Raw genomic sequence first — 18,194 nt, forward strand, 5'->3', positions numbered from 1 at the left:
CCTCATTTACTCCTGCAGTATCATTATTTACCAGCACACTTTCCCACCTGTCACTTACCTGGTTCTTAAACCAAACTAATGAGGAACAAACCGCACTTCAATATGTGGCAGCTTTGGCATTTCCATACAAATCTGGTACCAAGCAGAAAAGTATTAGCTTACCATTAAAACATTGGATCCATTTCCGTCTTTCATCCCTTTGACCACCTACATCAAACATGCTGTGAAGAAATCAAACAAACATAGTTGTTAGTACTGTGGACAGAAATATTGAATACAAATCTGTCAATTCTTCTTTTCCTTACGTTGATGAGGCCATTAAAATAACCTTACATGTAGGAAGAAATGTATGTTAGATAGATATTTGTATATTTTTTAGAAGGAACAAGTTAATGCAGAGCCTAAATGGTGGCACTCTTTTAAGGTTAGGACAAGAAATCATAACTGTCTGTAATAATGAAGGGGTGGATTACAGTAATACAAACTCAGGGGTGTGGATATCTACTTCTCCATGGGACAGGTTGCTTAATAAATCTACTTGTCCCTTTGGTACCATGTAGGTAAATTATGTCAGCAATCTCATTATTTAAGAGCTCTGATAATAGTCGATCTAATGATGTCAGGACTTATACTATAGTAGGGTTTGATTACTAGCAATTCTCCTATTTTGCCACCTTTCAGCAGATCTGCGTACTGGGGCTCAAGGTAGTGGTATGCAATAGTTCCAAAATGGGGATGCCCTTTTGAATCTGTGCAAACCTACTAACTTACATGTTTTAATGGTTTTCACCAGCTCTTCTCTAATCTTTTCCAAACTGAGAATGGTTGAAAAATTACTCCTGATGAGGGCAAACGTAAAACTCCTTCCAGAGTTGGGGAAAAAGTGGTAGTAGGGAAAGAAAAAATTGTAAATGCCAACAGATTTTCACATGAGCAAATCTACACATGCATACTTGCTCCTGCTAAAATGAGGTTCACAAATCCATGAAAGTTGTAAATCTGCACTAATGCAAGGGCATAAATGATGGGTGCAGTTGTGTGGCTATCTTAAAGAATCTGGCTCATAATTAGGTCTGGTGTTAACCAAGGCTTTTTGTTTTTTATTAGAATTCTATCTCTCTCCCTATCTATCTGTTGGCTGTCTTCAATGTGAGTGACAACATTCTGCTCTTTCACAAGGAAGGAGCATAATAGGCACACAAAGTAGTTTTGGTAATTGTCAGGGACTACTGCGACAATAGGTGCTTTTAGAGTCCAACACATATTTCTGCTTTTTGTCAATCCTTGTCATAATGGTGAGGACCCAGTGGCTCCCACATCAATAAAGTTTTACAAAAACCATATCAAAACAAGACATGCATTGACAAAACCCAAAGGCTGGCCATCCATGTCAGACCTGTTGGCTTTGCCAGTGATTGTTTATTCTCATGTTTCCCAAAATATTGTTGAAACTGGTTACAATGAATTTTCATAATGAATATTTTTGGGAATGCTAGCAAGCATCAACACGTTTTAATAAATGATGCTTCAAAGATGTCACAGTAGTTTAGCAAAACTTTTTTCCTAGTTGCATTTTTGTGAACATTTAATTTCGAAAGCAAAGAATTACCAATCTTGCTGTCAAGCTTCTATATAAATATTTTCATCTAATAAGAGAGCATTCTGGAAGCATTATATGTAGCCTCTAATTGTTAAACCATGCAAATGTGTACACACATTTTTATACTGGAACCACTTAAAGTATTGCAGTCCGAGCTTATAACATTTCCTCGGAGCACTCATCTTAATAATAAAGACTTTGCATTAATGAACCATAACTACAAGCTCAAACAGCATTAATATATGGGCACAAATATTATCTAAACTACAGACAATGCCTTTCACTGATCCATAAAGTGGTATTGTAAACTGGCAGCCAAATAGTTCGAGCTGCAGGGGGTTGGGCCTACTTGTCATAAAGACAAAATAAACGTGAAAACGTGTTACCACTGACCACAAAAAATATGTCCTGGGCATCGGGCTACAGGAATTCCACAACCCTGAAACTACACAATGAGTAAGGGTATTTTTACTGCCAAATCTGGTCTTCGCCCAAAAAAACAACTCCCAAAATGTTTAAGTTCTATTTAGATTTAGTTAGCTTCCAACTGTTTTTTTTGCCATCTCCGTACCAAAACCACTCCCTGACTGCTTACACCTGTTTTAATATACTGCCTGTGCCAGTCAATACAATTTGTATAAAACAAATTACCAACAATTTGCCATGGATAAAAGAGACCTGTATCAGGCACCATTGACATCATCACCGTTCAGTTGACTTTCTATATCATTCTCTCCCACACCTGCCCAGCCTGTAATCAATAAAGACCAACCATTCAAATCCTCAGCCACTTCATCCATTCTGACCTTTTTCATTTGGATTTCTTCTGCAGTAGCCCATTCCTGAACATCCCTCACGCAGGCACCTAATATGGGGGGACATATTATACAAAATTACAGTTGGGAAAGCAAGTTACAAGCTTTCCCAAGAGGGCATAGCAAGGAGTCGGACACTGAAAATCTTCTATGTCCACAGTTTGTCAGGCGAGTGGGGTAACCAGCACCAAAACCATTGCCTAAAATTAAAATCTGTGAGATTCCATGTAACAAAATACCTATCTGTATGCTTTAATACAGAGTAATAACAATGTATCCTTAATTATCTATTGGCTTTAATATAAGCTTTTCACAATAAGTATGTTGGCTTACTGTGACTTTTCATTGTAAACAATTATACCTGTAACTTTTATAATTGGTTGTCGCCATAATCAACTCAAAACTACTGAGTTGGTCCTAAACCCTCTCACAAGGCACCCATCAGGTATTCCCTATCAAATATGTACAACACACAGTTGCAAAATCAATATAAAATTCCAGCTAATAGAGCTTAATAAGGGTTTGTTGGACCTGGCCTTCTCTGTAGGGTCACCCCGAAACATTTTGTCTTTACGTCCACTTTTGGCTGAATTTGTTTTTGCTAATGTGAGGACTCTGCACTTTACCTCTGTTAACCAGTGCAAAAGTGCAGTGCTCGCTCCTCTAAACTTGATTGAATTGGCTGACATCCAATTGGCACATTTAATTAACTTAGAAGTCCCTAGTAAATTGGTACTACATGTGATCAGGTCTCGTAAATTAAATACTACTAGTGGGCATGCAGCACTGATTCTGCCACCCACTTAAGTAGCCCTTTAAAAAGTGTCTCAGACCTGCCATTGCAACCTGCATGTGTAGTTTTAATCTGCCATTTCGAAATGGCAAAATAAACCTTTTACCAGGCCCAAGCCTTCCTGTTTAATATATGTATGTCACCCATAGGATGGCACCGGACAGCCCAAAGGGCAGGGTACAATGTATTTCAAAGGAGGGTGTGTACTTTAAATTTTTTCATGTCCAGGTAGTGAAAAACCTCAAATTCTTTTTTCGCTACTGCAAGACCTACCTCTCCCATAGGATAACATTGGAATTATCTTATTACATTTACTAAGCTAATTTCCAAATGGAAGTAGGTAACCAGTTCATGTTTGGTATATCTGGAATTGTAATTAATAATCCTCTCTTATGGTGAAGTTTTATTTTAAATTAGAAGTTTGAAAATGGCACTTTTAGAAAGTTGACATTTTCCTGCCTCAGCCACATAATACCTGTAGCTGTCTCTGGGCCAAAAGACTGGCTGCCATTGACAGTTAGGCTTTGTGTATTCCTCTTAGCCATCCACACACACTAGGGAGCTTAAGTGTGCCTGGGTGGGCTGTCAGTGGAAGGATCGGGGATGGGGAGGGGAGCCGGGAACAGCCCTACTTACACTTCAATACGCTGTTTCCTGGCTCCACCTAAAGGGCTTTACTTCATCTGGAGCCAAGACAGGGAAGGCAGGATACATGGGGACTTCAAAGGGATTTTCTATAAGCATCTCCCACCTTCTAAGGGAAGGGCACCAGGTATAAATATTGGACCTCAGACACCACAACTTTAGTACACTTCTGGACCTGTGGCTACTCTGCAAGGAAGGACTGCTGTGCTGCTAAAAGGATTGACACTCTGCTGAACTGCTGCACCTGAAGGACTCTGCCCTGCTGACCTACAGCCCTCTCGCCCCAGAGTGACTCCAAGAGCTAGTTGGCTGGCCTCCTGACTTGAGCTTCAGGGACAGAAGGCTCCAACAACTGTGACTCCAGCAACTGGACTTTGCTATCTGTGAGTCTACCCAGCCAAGTGGTGTCACCCATGGAAGTGGGCCTGAGGTGCTTTGCCAGCCCCAGTGGACCCAACGGAACCAACCCATGTCCTCTGCAGTGTGGCACAAGCCCAAGCAGAACCGGCGCATCACAGCTACTGCATGGAGCAGACCTGTTGCAATGGCGCACATCACCTTTGCAGCATCTTCAGAACAGCTGATGCATTCTCTGCGGGGGCCCTTGCATCTCTCGTCGCAAGACTCAGCATCGCAGCTCTTCAGAACCAACACATCACCTTGACTGCGCAATACATTCTCGACACCGGTCTTCCCATTGCAAGACATTCTCAACAAGATCATTAAAGATGATGCAGGACCTCCCACTGCAGCGTGGCACAAGCCAGAGCATAACCAATGCATCCCTGCTGCTGTGTGGATCAGACCCGTTGCAAGGGAGGGCACTCATCACCTTCGCAGCATCTTCAGAACCACTGCTGCGCAACACTCCGCGGTGCAGGCCCTTGCATCCCCAAGACTCTGCATCACAGCTAACCAGAACCAAAGCATTCCCTCGACTGCGCGATGCATCCCCGGCACCGGTCTTTTCTTTGGAATCCCTTCTCTTGACACGATCATCAGAGACGATGCAGGACTTACCATCGCAGCCTCACCACATTTCGGAAATGAAAGCATCGCTTCGACTGCACGATGCATCTTCTACACAGATCCTCACAAAACACAGCAAACCAGGATTTAAGGTACTCTGTTCAGCGGGTCTAACTGGGTCCATGAAGCTTGTCCACGCGCCATCGTGGTTGGCCTGAACTTGAGACTGTGTCCGCGTCCACAGTTGGTGCTTTGTGCTTTTGGTGCTATTTGTACTGAAATTTTCAAAATTGCATATCTCTGGTTCTACTGATTAGATTTTTGTCATTGTGCCCTTGTTTTATTTATTCATTCATTTCTCTTTTACAATTCAGATTACTCAAACAAGCCTTTCTAAACCCTTCCCTCCGACTCTTCCCCCTGCACCTGCTATAAACTCAAAAAAAGAAAAAAATCTTTCTAGAATCTTCCCTCTTCTATTCCTTCACTATTCCTTTTCAATACAAATAACAGACTAACATGTTCACCACTCAAATTAATTTCATATTTCCCTATACTTATTTCCCAATAATCCTGTTTGGGTTCTGGAGTAGCGTGCTACTTACCAAAAACTGCTTCAAAACTTCATCGGAGGAAGCAAGCACTATATAAATGCAAACCTTTTCCCTCTTCTATCTATCCACTATCCTTCTCTGTCCAAATAAACTAACGTAGCCACCGCTCAAATTTAATTTCATATTTCACTATACAAATTCCCCACTCATCCTTTATGCGTTCCAGAGTAGCGCGCCACTCGCTGAAAAAGCACTTTGAAGCCTCGTCAGGGGTGGTAAGCTCTATACAAATGCAATACAATACTTCACACATTTTGCTGTTACTGATCTGCAATCTTACACTAACATTTATTGACAACCTCATGGTCTAATAACTTCATTTCTTGCACTACCAAATGTGTGTCCATCTTAAAACAAAACCCACACCGCTGTCACTTTTTACTTGAAAGTGCTCAATATCTCAGTGGTGACATCCGGGTTCAATTATTACAATTCCTTTAGCCTCAACATTTCACAATGAATATCAGCAATCCAACAGATTAATAGAGTATTATCTACAACCACTGTTTCCTAAAATGGGTGCCTTCAAAACAGAGAAATACTTTAATGTCCATCTCTGCCATGTCAAAAATGTGAGTCAACTCCAAGTGTATGATTCTCAAAGGGAAGTCTACGACTAAGCTCAATCAACCATCTTCAAGTTTCTTCTATTCAGCTAGATAAAAAAGATAGGTGCCCTGATTTCAAGCAGGAGAGATTGACCGGTGGTATTTCTCTAGGTTAAGATTATACAACTGGTGATGTGTGGTATTCAGAGGGATGGGCTAACATCATGGTGTTTTGACCTCCTAGCGATTGACCAAGAGTCTGTTGCCAAAACAAGTGCGATCGCTGTAGCGGTTTTCAATTAAAGGACTGCCATGTAAAAGTACAAAGCACACTCTTTGCATTTTTGCGTGACAACTGCTTGTTTCAACTTAACTTCAACTGGATTTGGCTATCAGGAAAACACTATCTATTTGGAAATCCGCCACTACTTTTGTACAAAAATGCAAATTGTGTGCATGGGTACCAGGCGTACCATGGCACATGGGCGCCTTCAGTCAGCCTTGGCTTTTTAGCCACCACCACTTTTCAATCTTGTTTTTTTCAGGCATACTTAATGATAAACGTGCAACTTCCAGCACCAGAATACCAAGTGTTGTTGGCCAGAAGATCACAGCTGTGTCATACTATAGGCACATAAGTACCAGCTATGTATACCTGTTCTACGTGCTTGTGAGATGCATTGCCCTCTTTGCAAATATTGTATTTCATGTGTCTTCTTGTTTGCACTATTCTTTGTTGCACACACCAAAAACTTAACAGGCTTTATTGTGTGTGCATGGAGTATCCCACTATAGGCCTTCATCAATCATCTGCAGCCATTCTCCATCTGCTCAGCTTTTGACTAACAGTCATCTCAAATCCCCCGTTGCTGCTCATCGCATGCCATGACCAACTACTGTTTAAACCTACGTATTTCCTGCCGATATTAAAGGTCAATTAGAAGGTAAGTTCATACAACATAGGGTCATTTTAAATCTCTGCAATTGATAAAAAATCAAATCTATTTTGCTTTTGTACATGCAAACACTTCTATGGGTGGGCTCCAGAGGTGGATTTTGCAACAGAAAACGAAATTTTATTGGCACTGATGTAGACAGTATTTAGAGAGGAACGGTTAGGAAAAAAACAGGTTGTGGAACAGCAACATTTTGGAAAAAATGTTGAGCCACTCCCATGTCTGAATGGTTTTTTTTTATTTATTGGCCCATGATTTTGAATGAGCTCATAACATTGTACAACACTGCAAGGAACAGAATTATTTCCAGTCAGACCGATGCCTACAGGAGGCCTGTAGGGATGTGCACAATTCACTTGTGTTCTATTTTTAGGGCATTCATTGACATCCTCTGGTCTGGGCGTCCATGACAAATGCCATCACATGTGATGGCAAACAAAACAGGTGATGGACAGAATGTGGATCAATGTCACACATTCACCCCAGTCCAAAGATCTGGGCCCAAATCCATTGTCTAACCCAGGGTGGTGTGGAGTGCAAAATAACGATGGATTTGGGCCCAGATCTTTGGACTGGGTTGAGTGTGTGACATTGATCCACATTCGGTCCATCACCTGTTGTGTTTGCATATTCCGCCCTAAGTGCGCTGGGGATGCCCAGACGTGGGTCCCAGGCACTCCACACCACTGGAGTCAAGCTAGCCGGGCTGATGAGAGGTGTTACCTCGAAACCGGTCCGGTCCTCGGATGCTTGATTCCGTTCTGGGAAGGACATGGCTTTTGTAGTTCGGACTGGACTGTTCCCATGGGGCACAGGGTCAGAGGTGATTTGCATATCGCCATTGTCTAACCCAGGGTGGTGTGGAGTGCAAAATAACGATGGATTTGGGCCCAGATCTTTGGACTGGGTTGAGTGTGTGACATTGATCCACATTCGGTCCATCACCTGTTGTGTTTGCATATTCCGCCCTAAGTGCGCTGGGGATGCCCAGACGTGGGTCCCAGGCACTCCACACCACTGGAGTCAAGCTAGCCGGGCTGATGAGAGGTGTTACCTCGAAACCGGTCCGGTCCTCGGATGCTTGATTCCGTTCTGGGAAGGACATGGCTTTTGTAGTTCGGACTGGACTGTTCCCATGGGGCACAGGGTCAGAGCTGATTTGCATATCGCCATTGTCTAACCCAGGGTGGTGTGGAGTGCAAAATAACGATGGATTTGGGCCCAGATCTTTGGACTGGGTTGAGTGTGTGACATTGATCCACATTCGGTCCATCACCTGTTGTGTTTGCATATTCCGCCCTAAGTGCGCTGGGGATGCCCAGACGTGGGTCCCAGGCACTCCACACCACTGGAGTCAAGCTAGCCGGGCTGATGAGAGGTGTTACCTCGAAACCGGTCCGGTCCTCGGATGCTTTATTCCGTTCTGGGAAGGACATGGCTTTTGTAGTTCGGACTGGACTGTTCCCATGGGGCACAGGGTCAGAGCTGATTTGCATATCGCCATTGTCTAACCCAGGGTGGTGTGGAGTGCAAAATAACGATGGATTTGGGCCCAGATCTTTGGACTGGGTTGAGTGTGTGACATTGATCCACATTCGGTCCATCACCTGTTGTGTTTGCATATTCCGCCCTAAGTGCGCTGGGGATGCCCAGACGTGGGTCCCAGGCACTCCACACCACTGGAGTCAAGCTAGCCGGGCTGATGAGAGGTGTTACCTCGAAACCGGTCCGGTCCTCGGATGCTTGATTCCGTTCTGGGAAGGACATGGATTTTGTAGTTCGGACTGGACTGTTCTCATGGGGCACAGGGTCAGAGCTGATTTGCATATCGCCATTGTCTAACCCAGGGTGGTGTGGAGTGCAAAATAACGATGGATTTGGGCCCAGATCTTTGGACTGGGTTGAGTGTGTGACATTGATCCACATTCGGTCCATCACCTGTTGTGTTTGCATATTCCGCCCTAAGTGCGCTGGGGATGCCCAGACGTGGGTCCCAGGCACTCCACACCACTGGAGTCAAGCTAGCCGGGCTGATGAGAGGTGTTACCTCGAAACCGGTCCGGTCCTCGGATGCTTGATTCCGTTCTGGGAAGGACATGGCTTTTGTAGTTCGGACTGGACTGTTCCCATGGGGCACAGGGTCAGAGCTGATTTGCATATCGCCATTGTCTAACCCAGGGTGGTGTGGAGTGCAAAATAACGATGGATTTGGGCCCAGATCTTTGGACTGGGTTGAGTGTGTGACATTGATCCACATTCGGTCCATCACCTGTTGTGTTTGCATATTCCGCCCTAAGTGCGCTGGGGATGCCCAGACGTGGGTCCCAGGCACTCCACACCACTGGAGTCAAGCTAGCCGGGCTGATGAGGTGTTACCTCGAAACCGGTCCGGTCCTCGGATGCTTGATTCCGTTCTGGGAAGGACATGGCTTTTGTAGTTCGGACTGGACTGTTCCCATGGGGCACAGGGTCAGAGCTGATTTGCATATCGCCATTGTCTAACCCAGGGCGGTGTGGAGTGCAAAATAACGATGGATTTGGGCCCAGATCTTTGGACTGGGTTGAGTGTGTGACATTGATCCACATTCGGTCCATCACCTGTTGTGTTTGCATATTCCGCCCTAAGTGCGCTGGGGATGCCCAGACGTGGGTCCCAGGCACTCCACACCACTGGAGTCAAGCTAGCCGGGCTGATGAGAGGTGTTACCTCGAAACCGGTCCGGTCCTCGGATGCTTGATTCCGTTCTGGGAAGGACATGGCTTTTGTAGTTCGGACTGGACTGTTCCCATGGGGCACAGGGTCAGAGCTGATTTGCATATCGCCATTGTCTAACCCAGGGTGGTGTGGAGTGCAAAATAACGATGGATTTGGGCCCAGATCTTTGGACTGGGTTGAGTGTGTGACATTGATCCACATTCGGTCCATCACCTGTTGTGTTTGCATATTCCGCCCTAAGTGCGCTGGGGATGCCCAGACGTGGGTCCCAGGCACTCCACACCACTGGAGTCAAGCTAGCCGGGCTGATGAGAGGTGTTACCTCGAAACCGGTCCGGTCCTCGGATGCTTGATTCCGTTCTGGGAAGGACATGGCTTTTGTAGTTCGGACTGGACTGTTCCCATGGGGCACAGGGTCAGAGCTGATTTGCATATCGCCATTGTCTAACCCAGGGTGGTGTGGAGTGCAAAATAACGATGGATTTGGGCCCAGATCTTTGGACTGGGTTGAGTGTGTGACATTGATCCACATTCGGTCCATCACCTGTTGTGATCACATGTGATGGGCCCAGTTATCCTCCTGGCTTAGGAGTTTTGACACATCTAAGGGGCCCAGACAAAGACCCTCACATATGACCTTACATCAGGTGCTCTGACCAGAAGCCTTATATCTGAAGAAGCATGGTCATCCGAGAGACCCTGGTAGACGAGCTTAAATCTGAAACTGTGACCAAGACTTGAATCCAAGGCGCACTGATACAGACCCTTTAATTCTGGGTGAAACTGATAGACAACTCATGCCAGATGGGCCCGACCAACGCTCTCACATGACGGGAACTGACAGACACCTTTGACACCAGAAGGGCTTCGATTTTGAACCTTTGGTCCTAACATTGAACATTTTATCAATAGAACAGCTTTCCCTTGTTTCATTATTACCAACCTCCCTAAATATTTAATCAATAAGCCTTCTGTTCTAAAACTATAATACAAACGCAAACGAAGGAGAAGAAAGTAGCTGCTTGTGATGCTCAACTTAAACAGAGAATACATATCAGCCTGTTGTACAGAGTATGAGAGTGGGTGACTCCCATATATATTTAGATGGCATTCTTTTGCAAAGCTTTATGGGTAGGGCTGAATTTACCAACAGACTCTAGAGGTGTGCTAGAGGCATCTTGCCTAATGTTACACACTAAAACCTATCCAACAGTACGTCAGTATGTCGGTGATAACTGTAGATGGCAATGGCCACACCACTTACTGTATGCAAACAAGGAAGGTAAGAAGATAAAATTGGAAACTTTTATTCTCAATTAACAGAGAAGCTTTTGGCCTTGAATGGGACACCCCTGTCCACTCATCAGAATCAATGTGATCATGCATGCAGGTTAAATTCAGTTCTGCTATGGAGTGAGCAGCACCCTGTGGGAGACAGGAGAGTGGTCTTCTGCCCTCTTTATAGGACCTGGACCGGGGGTTGGGATGGAGTGATAGTGGCAAGACTAAGTCACTGAGCCGCTACTTTCGCTCACTGCTACCTAATTAAACAGTGAGCCTATAGCTTTGGCTTGAGTTTGTTAGATTTCCGATTTCAAATCTCATTTACTCTTGCAAAATTTTAGAAAAAGTCAACAAACAAATGCAAAAACATTGGAGCAGAATTTCACCCTGAAGAATAACTTAACAGGTTCCAGAAAATCTCAGGAGACAAAGCCAGTGCTGGCAAACATAAGGACAAATTTCTCCCTCACCTTTGGTGAAGGCCAGTTCAATGCGCTGCCAATGATAACGCGGAGCACACAATCATATGGAATGGGCTTAAGTAACGGTGGATGTGTTAAGGATGGCCCTGAGGTGGGTTTCACTATTCCTCCACAACTAGACCCAGACCATTTGAATGTGAAGATTCTCAGGACTTGTGACAGTATGAAGACTCTACTTGGTGATTGTGCTTCTGACAATATGAAACCAAAACATCCCAGAAGAATGGTACTGAGTATCTCCTCCTCACATGGACAATCAAAGATTTACCACATTCATAGTTTTACTTCCAAATACATTTCCAAAGTGCTGAAACACTGTGTGCTCTGAAAGACTGTAATCCTATATTACAGCTTGTAGTACACACCAAATTCAGAAAAGACCTTTCAAAAATTTAGGACCTTGGAAAACACCCCCATTCATAATCCATGTTCCCAGTAAAAAAACTGAAGATTGCAAACTTCAACTGCAACAGACCTTTTATCACACAAACAGGGCAAGGCAGGCTTGGTGATAGTGTACACCGTCAATGGATTCAGATGTACGCGAAACCCCCAATCTATTTAAACACCCTAGTTTGGTACATCTGCAGAAAAGCATTCAGGTTCCAGGACTCTTGTATGTGTATGCCTTACAAGGAAAGTTTTGCAACCTTACAAGGAAGGTTTTGCAACAGTCAGACTTTAAACCAGGCAACTGCCATAGAAAAGATGGATAATGCAAGACTGAATGTACCATCAAGTCATCTTACCCACAGCTACATTCCATTTAGTTTTCATTACAGCCAATGTAATTTCTATAATAGGAGCTGGCATGCAATGAATAGAACCTCTTCGGACATCTTGAAATCATGTATGGTGAAAGTAGCCAAATGGCTGTGGGTCTTCTACCACAAGAACCATTTCTATTTGGCTTTTCTACCTGAATGTTAACTTCTCCAAATGTTACGCTTTCAGCTTTTGTAAAGTACGCTATTTGGCCTGCTGGGGGCCGCTTTAAACCAACAATGTCAATTAGGACTTCTAATAAATTTAATCTAGTACTTTCCTAGAACCATGTAATGCATAATGCACTCATTTAAAGCATGTGTTAATTTGCTACATAGTAGTTCAAGTACTCATTAAGGTCACTAAAGTGAATGAACTGGTTCGATCAACCTTCAGTTAACTGTTGTAACATAACTGACCACAAACAAAATGGAATTGGCTATTAAAGTCAATACAACTGTATCTATTGTTTCACTTGGCACAAGTTCTACTACTCCCTTTAACCACCAGAGCAGTGAATGTTGGAACTCCGAAACATCAGACATCGACTTGGTAAGCTCAGTGATGCTAATGGTAGGATCTTACCCCTGTACTTCTATGAAGGTAGCAGCCCGCAGGACAGCTGGTTAGGAGATCGAAAGCGATGAATAACGCTAAACAACATGACCTGTTTTTTTTGGTTTTTTTTACAAGTCATGACTAATTTGAGCATTGGTCCTCTGAACCTATATATTACTTTATTTTTCAAAGGAAAATATCAGAGTATTTAGAACTTATCAAATGGCAGAAAAGGCTTTTATCAGAAAGTGGATGCCGGGTAACCCCATTGTTTAGCTAGCAGCTTCTTTGCCTTGTACTAATACAAGAGTAGGCTGTACAACTAGTAGGATGAATGTGGCGGCAGCAACCACAACATTTAAGAGGCACTATGGTTCATCGGTGTAATCTAGGCGTAATCTAGGCCCACAATAATAAGGATTCTTTATTTGGCATTTACTCGTTCGTCCTTTGACCTGTGAGTCAGCGAGGATACGCATGTTCAAAATGCCATAAGTATACTTACTGAAAATTTACTTTGTCTACTTGAAATCTTGTTTCAAAAATCCCTGATGTCAAAACTCTGCATCTTAAAAGGTCCTGTAAGAAAAAAGAAAACATATCACCGACCATTTTCTGCAAGAGCAAAGGCTAGCAGTCACACTGTTCCCTTTCTGAATCAATGCCACCCATAAACATTTACACAAATACTTGAGGATCTCAGTGGTCTTGCAATGTAGTTCGGAATATTAAATACAGTGATTGATTTGTGACTTTAGCAAATTGTAGGAAGAGCATGTCCCAAGGATGGCTTACTCCGATTTGAATGTATCAACCTCACTCATTCAGCAATATAACGCTCATGGTTACCACGTTTATAAAGGAGTCTTATGAGACATGTGACATGCTTGTTTGTTAGTTAAAGCAAGAAAAACACATCCTAATCACAACTGAAACATACTGAAAGGCTAGGGATCTGGTAGTATTTATTGTCATAGCTCAGTGCCAAGGGCTATGTCAGCTACTAAAAGCATACCCCGTGTTCCGGCTCAGAGCTATAACGAGAGAATGGGCAATTATCAAATAGCATAGTTGAAGACAGAGGGGCAGTAATGCTCTTAGAGCCTTCCAATTACAGAGGATGGAATGTTCCAAATGAAATGCAGAGAATCAGCTAAAGAAGCATTGGAAAATTGAAGTAGAAGGCCTATACCAGTGACTACTGGCCTGCTGCCACTCCAATATCTTCATTACTGCTCCCAACTCCCAATCTTCTAAAGACCTTGAAGGAACACTTCATTTTTTTCCCTCTATTGGGTGCTCAAGTATTTTCTTAGGTGCTTTGAGTGACAGTCAAAATTATACCGCAGCCATGAAGTGCAGTATGGAGGAGGAATGATAAGGAGATGACCTCGGGGTAACAGCAAAGGGGAAAGACCCCAAAACAGCTAATAGGGATGACAGCAGGATTTTGCACGGCTATACCAGGTTTATGTGAATTAAGAGAATCTTCAGATCGATGTAATCCTCGAACTTGGTGAAGAATTTAATATGGCGAGGTCTCTTCTCTATCTCTATCTCTCACTCTCTCTCTCTCTCTCTCTCACACACACACACACACACACACACTTGATAAGGATGGTTACAGTTAGGGTCTTCAAGGTTTTAGATCTCTTCCTACATGCCATCATAGGACACAGCTTAGGACCACAGCTAAAATTGACTTGTTTTTTTGTAAGAACTTACCGTCGATCTGAAAAGCAGCACCTAAGAAAAAAATGATCTGGAATAGGATACCATTTTACTCGGGAACAGGGCTAGTAGCCCTGTTCTGCCTGTTAGATGAAGGTTGGTTTCATGCGACTTCAAAGTGATTAAAACAAATTCATGAAATCTGAACAGCAGCTTCATGAAACACATACAATTAAGAGACATTATGCTTAGTGTGCGACTTCTCTTGCAGTTGTCATTTAAGGCCTGGTTAGAGGCGGCAGACCCGAGAGCAGAGGACGGCCCGGGACCAGGGTTCGATTCCCGGCGCGGCAGGTTTCTGGACCAGGGTCAGCGGACTCGATAATTCTCTCGCCTCGGTGCCCACTCTGATCAGCGATCACACTCGGCAACTCTGGGCATTAGCTTGCCTCATCTTCACTAACGGCCCCACCAGACCGCCGGGGATGCCTGGTCTCACCCTGGAGATACCCATTAAGGGACCATCTCTCAGGGAAGCCAGGAAGGGTTTCGCAGCGGTCGAAGCGCCTTGGGACCCTCCGGGTATGTAGTGCGCTATATAAATGCCTATACATTTACATTTACATACATAGGTATTCATTTTTTCTTTTGTTATGGTCAAGTGCCTACATCTTTAGTCCGTATGTGGTGTTTGGCGGTAGGCAAGTTGAAAGTCTCAGGTGCACTATAAAACAAGCACTGTCATAGCCTTTGGGACCTTATAAGCGTTTAGTCATGCACCACATTACACTGGGTATTGTGCAGTCAGGGATTAAAGATTCTATACAATTACTACACACTGGGTCATACAATGTGATTCAGGAATGCACACTTATTTCAGGAAACATTTATGGAAACACTCCAAGGCTTTTTAACACACAGACTAGTGCCTCGATGCAAGTCAATAGCACAATAACATTGTGTGTGTGACCGAACCACTAGGGTATTGAACAGCCTGTGAAGAAAGCAGAGAATTACTTTCCAATGGCGGAGATGTTACATCCCTCCTCCCTCAGGCCTCTATTCACCAGGCACCCTTCTACTAAGTTTTCTATTCAAAACACTACCCTCAAAATCCATTTACCAGCAAACCTCCGGCCCGCCCTCTGTCCCTGCCCCCTGGGTAAAGGAGCACTGGATATAGTAACAATAACAAAATGCTTCCAATTGTCAGGTAGAGGGGAAATAATGAATAAACACGGACAGCGTCAGCATCACTTAATATCCGAAAACAAAAAAACTAACAATTTACCTGACTTTGTGTAATGTAACTGACGCTTTAGTAAAGCACGTAAACACCTTTGACTCAGTCGAGTTCGGGCTCTAAAATAATGCCCCCAAAAACTAATATGACATTGTGTAATGCAATTGGCGCACATGTAAAGCACTCCAATACCATTTGGTTACTCGAGTTCACATTATATAATACAAAATCAATCCCTGGGGAGCTGTCGTGAATGTGCTTTGAAAATAGAGCTCATAGGGAATGAGGCAGCAGGGCAGGAATGGAATGACAAGGGAGGAGGTGGGCGGGACAAATGATACTTCCATCTGTCAGAGGGGAAATAATGAATAAACAGGGGTGGTGTTGGCATCACTTAATCTCTGCATACCTAAAAACAAAAACATTAATCGGAGCATGTGCAATGTGAGTGGCACTTCTGTAAAGCGTTTCTATACCTCTGGGTCAGTCGCGTTCGCACTATATAAAAATGGCCCCAAAAATTAATTTGACAGTGTGCAAGGTAACTAGTGTCAAACACTTTCAGGTCGGGTAAGTTCACATTATATAAACAAGCGTCAGAGAAAATGTGACAGGAGTTGCCCTAGCCTTGCCCTTTACTGTGCTGCAAGATTGGGCTGCTGAAGGCACACTAAAGCAACAAGCAGCAAAGTAGGAGGGGTTTGGGGAAATCCTCACCCTTTGAAGTCAGAGAAAATTAAAGAGGCGATTTCAAAAGCAGCGTCTCGAGTGTCTGACATTTAATCTCAGTATTTGAACTGGATGGAAAGATTAAGTGATGGGCACCAAAGCTGACCCACGAAAGACTGGCACAAAATGGCACGAGCAGGAATCAAGGAACAAAATAGTTCCCCAAATGAACACAAACGCAGAAGCGTAATGTTAACAGTAATTGGACGGTGCTGTGTGGCAGGAAACCAAACACAAAAAGGAGGGACAAAGAGGACTGATTAACCACTAGCAAGCAAGCATTTTTTTAACTACAATCGAAGGGATGAAAAAAAGGCCCGCAGAGTGAATACAGCATGTCTCAAAGAGGCAGCATATGCGCTGCCTAGGCTCGACTTAAAAAGAAACAATATGTTTCAGTCAAGGGTGTTGTTTGCCACATAGGCATTTATCAGCACATTAAAATCATTCAGATTTATAAAGTCCAGGTCATATTTTTATTGGTTTCTTAACATGCTCGGATGTACTGATCACAGGTGGTGGCTTATGAATGTAGATCAGTGCTTCAGAAACCAATGTAACTCCTTTGGTTAGATTCTATTGTAAGACAGTTTTCCTATGATATCAATTTAAGTGGGAGCAATTCTACATGTTGTCAAACTGGTTTCCCTTGAAAAACGGCAACAAACAATCTGAGTCACAAATGTAAGCGTCTCCTACAAAAGTGTCTGTGGAAAACAGAAGCGAGTGTTCACTTCTTTGAGGGTTAATGTGAAATCAAATTGTAATTCTATATGTTAACTTAAACTACTGCACAGAACTATCATACGACACCCTTGCTAAAGAAAGGATTATGAATGTTTCTAACAAGTTCCACTCAGTGAAACTATTGCAGGCGGGTAGCTTACAAAGCCATGTCACAGTGCAGGAGAGGGGAACCCAATCCTAACTATTTACGTAGTGGTACAGACTAAAGTGGTCAAGATGGTAATAATTTTATTACTTACGGCAATGTATATTGCCAATTACTACAGTTTCTCATCACAGTTATTACAATTCTACCTCTTGCTCACACAGCTGTAATCCATTCTGTGTAGAACTGACAACTTTGGCTGGAGGAAATCATTCCAGATTTAGGATCAAAGGCACTTCAGGGTAGGAACAAAAAAGCATACTTATTGGGTGTGGACATCCCTTATTGCGCAATGGCTTGGACAGGGAATAATAGAACTCAGATAACGCAATCACCAAATATAATCGGAGCTTAGCATACTTCTTAGTCGTATTTGGCATGGTAAAATTGACCTCTACTATTTTCAAAGTGCATCAGGAATGAAATAAAATAGCCGTTCTGAGATTGAAGACAAGCATTTTTCATTATAAACAAAACCCCGCTCCTATGGCGCACACAAAGACAAGAAAGAATATAGACAAAAGACTTTTAAATGTACACATACATAAACATGTGGACACATCCTGCAACGACACACATGCGCCCGGTTGATAATCAAATGTAATTTTGAAATTGCTTTGTTCCTAGGACCGTTACTTCACATGCTATGATATTCTGTTCCATAGCTGTTTTTTATTTTGCTGAAGACAGGGTCCTCCTGTTGCCATGCTTGTCCCTTTTTACCACAGTTCAGCTATATTGTTTCTTACCTGATCTGTGGGTGTGTAGTCGTCTTGTCTGACAAGGTCAATTTTCTCCAGAAAGCTAGAAGAAAAAGAAAATCACAGTCAGAGATGGTTTGTTAATAAAGGTAGGACGAACAATAACATTTTTAATGGATGGTCGTCCACTGCCTAATAAGAAATTATCACAAG

At 43.3% G+C, this 18,194-nt stretch overlaps 1 protein-coding gene across 2 annotated transcripts in view; it reads right to left on the reverse strand.

The window, feature by feature from the left end:
• Positions 1 to 18,194, reverse strand: part of GNAL (G protein subunit alpha L) — a 928,322-nt gene that overhangs the window by 71,832 nt on the left and 838,296 nt on the right. For both annotated transcript variants that reach the window (XM_086965254.1, XM_086965255.1), the window contains exons 6-8: positions 18,030 to 18,084; positions 13,251 to 13,324; positions 163 to 221 (exon numbers count right to left, since the gene is read on the reverse strand). In XM_086965254.1, coding sequence (XP_086821380.1) covers positions 163 to 221; positions 13,251 to 13,324; positions 18,030 to 18,084 — 188 coding nt within the window. The remainder of the gene's footprint in view (positions 1 to 162; positions 222 to 13,250; positions 13,325 to 18,029; positions 18,085 to 18,194) is intronic.

Source organism: Lissotriton vulgaris, chromosome 4_1, assembly GCF_964263255.1.
Source record: "Lissotriton vulgaris chromosome 4_1, aLisVul1.2, whole genome shotgun sequence".
In the NCBI taxonomy this organism is placed as follows: domain Eukaryota; kingdom Metazoa; phylum Chordata; class Amphibia; order Caudata; family Salamandridae; genus Lissotriton; species Lissotriton vulgaris.